At 44.7% G+C, this 4,194-nt stretch overlaps 1 protein-coding gene across 1 annotated transcript in view; it reads left to right on the top strand.

Moving 5' to 3' along the window:
- Positions 1 to 230: 230 nt before the first annotated feature.
- WDR44 (WD repeat domain 44) overlaps positions 231 to 4,194 on the top strand; it is a 102,737-nt gene continuing 98,773 nt past the window's right edge. Inside the window, exon 1 of the mRNA XM_010855716.1 lies at positions 231 to 695. Coding sequence (XP_010854018.1) covers positions 619 to 695 — 77 coding nt within the window. The 5' untranslated portion in view covers positions 231 to 618. The remainder of the gene's footprint in view (positions 696 to 4,194) is intronic.

Genomic DNA, 4,194 nt, shown 5'->3' with positions numbered 1-4,194 from the left:
CCGCTCAGGCGTAGGCTCTAGACTCCTCCCCTCAGAACACTCATCCCCACCCTTCCCCACTACTTCCGGCCCTCACCGAACGCCCTCAACGGCGCTTGCGCCGTTTTGATAGGCTTCTCGAGTACCAGAAATCTGAGCTCGGCCTCTCAGGAACCGCCCCGCCACCTCTTCGCTCCGCCCACGCCCCACCGGCCCTCCCGAAATCTCGCGAGGGTAGGTGCGGTCCGGTTTTTGCGGGCAACTAGCTTCCCAGCAGCTGTAATTGCCGCTGCGGGAGATATTGGAGCTGCTGTCGTCCGCGCGCCCGCCCTCCCCCACTGAGGAGAGCCACCGCCTCTTGCGCTCTTTCCACACCCCTATCGCCGGGAGCGGCGGCAGCAACAGTCCCTGGATCCACCGCCGCCTCCTCAGACGGCCGCTCTGCTGGTTATTGCCTCAGTCTGGCAGTTGCCGGCGGCCCCCCGTCCAGCTCCTCTCTTCAGATCGTCTGCTCCCTCCTCATCCTCTCCGGGACCCACCTCCCCACGGTTCGCCGGGGTGGAGGACGACGAGGAGGAGACGAGAGTCACCCTCCCTCCAGGCGGCGCCGGCCCCCTCACCCGCGGGTGTGTCCTATAAATGGCGTCGGAAAGTGACACGGAGGAATTCTTTGATGCCCCTGAAGATGTGCACCTAGAGGGCGGCGACCCTATCGGGTAAGTAACCGGAGCCCTGGCCCAGAAGCCAGGCGTCCCCGTCTCCTGGCTTCCCCTGTGCCGTACCCCCTACACCCCTTCCAGGTCCCGCCGCCGCAGCCCCTCTCCGTCTCCCTCGGCTACTTCAGAGTGAGTTCCGGGGAGGGCAATCGCCCACCTCGGGCAAACCTCCGTCTTGGCCCTGGTAAACGGCCCCCGGGCTTCTCTCGGAGCCTCTTTCTCTTGTCCAGCTTTCTGCGAGGTGGGACAGTTTACGAGCTCGAGAGCCGGAGATGTGTATTTGAGGGTTTCAGAGCTTACCTTGAAACATCCGTTTTGGCCTTGGGGGCCATAGATTAAAGGAGCGGTAACAGGAATTGCACTGACGGTTGTTTTTTTCTTCTTTTGCCGCTAACTTACCTATCCGATTCAGAGGTGTCTCTACTCCCTATTTGCCGTCCTCTTTTGGTTGCACAAAAAGAAAAGGAGCGGAGCGCGGGGAGGGGGAAGACTGGGTGTTTACTTAGGAAAGTCCTCTAGCTGATGTACTCTAGATCCGCGGTGTTTTATTAAAATACCACCTTGCCATGAGGCAGAGGAAATCGAAGACGAGGTCCTTTACCATTAGCGAGACTGCGGTCTTAAAAGAGTTGCCGTACAGAAATGTGTACAACCGACTACAGCGATACAAACAAGTGCTGAGTAATCTGTGGTTGGAAGGAGAGCCACAGCTTGGTGCTCTTTATCTAATTCTGCAAAATGTTTTAGTGGTGATTAATAGGGAGATTCTGAGTAGGAACTACAGTAGTTGGAAGGCTTCGCTTTGCCTGGGACTTCTACTGACCCACTCCCGACTCTTCCCAGTTGGAATAATGTTTAAAGCGAGTTCACCGAACTCTTCTACTGGTCTTGTGTGGCACTAGAGGCAGTGAAATACATTTTCGTGCTATGAGAACTTGAAAATGGGTAAAATTTGTCATGTTACTGTAAAAGTCACTAATATGGTTCCAAAAGTCAGCTGGCCTTCAATTTGCAAGCTTACCCGTGGAAGAAATACCTTAATGCAAATTACTATTATCTGTACATTCTAGAAGTCGTTCTAAAACTGGATAGGTATTATATATAATATGTACCCCAAAAGTTACAGCAACAAAAGCAGAGAAAATGTACGTTGGTAGGTCGTTAATGAGTGTGTTTCCACCAACCTTCAAATCACTAGTATGGGATTTGAAGATGGCAATGGCCAAACTTGAGATGGCATTGAATCTCCTTTAAGTTCAATATATGGAACAAATTCACAGCTAGATGGTAGAGGATAGAAAATTCACTTGGATTTCCAAGTATATAGGAGTCCTCTGAAATTAAATTTTGTCTTCCTGGTATTCCCCTTAAAGTAATCATATGATTTAATAAATTTAGAGCTGTATGAGTATTGTTTCTTTTCAATGAATGTAACATTTAATTTTGAATAACGGCTACATCAGGACCTGTGTAAACTGCCTAGTAATCCAGTACCTGGCAGAAAGAACTCCAGTGTTCATTCCCTTCTCCTTCCTTGCTTGTAATTAGCAAATTTAACTTCACAGGGTGCTTACTTTGGGAGGAAGTATGCACAACTTGGAGTTATTTAACTTATCTAAACTGAATGAGTCATTTTGATAGAATTGCTAGTCACTTCTTCCCTCCTGGAATAATAAACTTCTCAAGCATTTTGATCCTTTGATATGCTAGGTGAAAAGTAAAAACATCTCTTAGGACCCAGCCTTCTGAATTTAACTCTAACCTGCCCAAATATTGAGGATGTTGAGCTCTATGGGTAAAACTACTGTCAGTCTATGAATTTCAAGGCTCCATCCTGCATTACTGAGGGGATTTCGAAGGAAATTCAACTCTACTGGAGAATTTAATCTAAAAAGAACTAGCAGTACTGAGAGGACTGCACAAGGTTGGCATTATTAACATTTCCTCTGTCCTTTGTGACAGTTTTTGTTATTTGCATAAGGTACTGTGAGGAAACTTGGCTGGGTAACTAACAACCTAGAAATGAGTGAGAAATCTTGATTTGTGAAAACATATGGTATCATCAGATACTGGTTATTAGAAGTATCTTCTCTCCCTTGAGACACACTCAGAGATTTACACCATATGCACTCTAAGAGGTTAACCAACCCGGTTTGGGCACTTTAAGAAATGTTCCTTGCATTGCATGTTCTAGAGTACACAGAACATTTCACCAGATTGTAGTAAACTGAGTAGGCTGTTGAGAGTTATCTCATGTTTTGTTAATTAGCAGAATCCAGATAAACAATCCATTTCCTAAAGCTGATTTATTTCCTCTTTTCCCCTTCCAATGGTGTCTTCAGCTTTGTTGTTCTACTCTTAATTCAGAGTTAATAAAGTTAAAAAATCAGTCCAGTTTTTTATAGGAAGACTTGATTTGAATGCAGCTACTTTTCCACAGTGGGAGATCATCTCCACTTGTCCAGCTTTGCAGTGTACATCACAGTTACAATGATTTATTTTGATTGATATTTTAGGTCAGATTTCCTTATTCTTTTCTCCATTTTAATGAAGAACCTTAGGCTCAGAGAGGTTAATAAATTGGCCTAGGGGACACAGCTTGTAAGTGACAGCTGGGATTTGAAACCAGTTCTTTGGACTCCTCCTCCAGTATTTTTTTCTAGTACATCATAGCTACCCCATACTGGGTGTGTGTGTGTGTGTGTGTGTGTGTGTGTGTGTGTGTGTGTATTCAAGGTAATTTCCTCCAAGAGATACTTAAGTCAAATGCTTTAGGACCAACTTGCTAAGTTGAACTGATGCATATATTTAAAACTAGTAGCCCAGACTTCAGTTCTCTTGGCTAGAAATACCCACTTTCTCTTTCAAGAATGTGTATTTTGTTTTGTCAGATAGGGCTGTTATAAGATCATAGCATGTTACAACTGGAAGGGACATCTAGTTTAACTCCTTCATGTAAAATGTGAAAGCCAAAGCCCTGAGAAAGGAAAGTGACTTGTCCAAGGTGACACAGCAAACTAATGGCAAAGTTAGGACTTGAATCCAGATCAGTTTCACTATCTAGAATTATATTCTGCTATCATGCTATCTTTTGATAAAGCAGGAAAGGGAGGAGGAAGTTTGGTATAGTACAAAAAAGCCCTGGACTATGAGTCATTTCATTTCCTCATCTTTAATTTGAGGAGAGTTTTAACAGACTTGATGGTATTTGGTACATGATTTAAGACCTGTAGATTTGAAACTAGATATTTACTGGGTAAATTATATGTGAAATGAATGTTTGTGCTATTTTGTGTGGATTATGCATACACATACTAAAGGCTGGCACTGAGAACATGTTGTAAAAACAAACGTGATGTTTTGAGCATTCTTCATTTTTTTTATTGGAAGAAATGGTAAGATTTTTAGAGTAGGAAGGGACAGAAGATCATTTGGCCCAGCCCTTCCATTTAACTGAAAGAGAAACTATGCTCAGAGAGGAGAAGTGACACATTGCTGA

This window comes from Bison bison, unplaced genomic scaffold (genome assembly GCF_000754665.1).
Source record: "Bison bison bison isolate TAMUID 2011002044 unplaced genomic scaffold, Bison_UMD1.0 scf7180017864367, whole genome shotgun sequence".
NCBI classification, from domain to species: Eukaryota; Metazoa; Chordata; class Mammalia; order Artiodactyla; family Bovidae; genus Bison; species Bison bison.
This window is presented reverse-complemented; position numbering and strand designations above follow the sequence as displayed.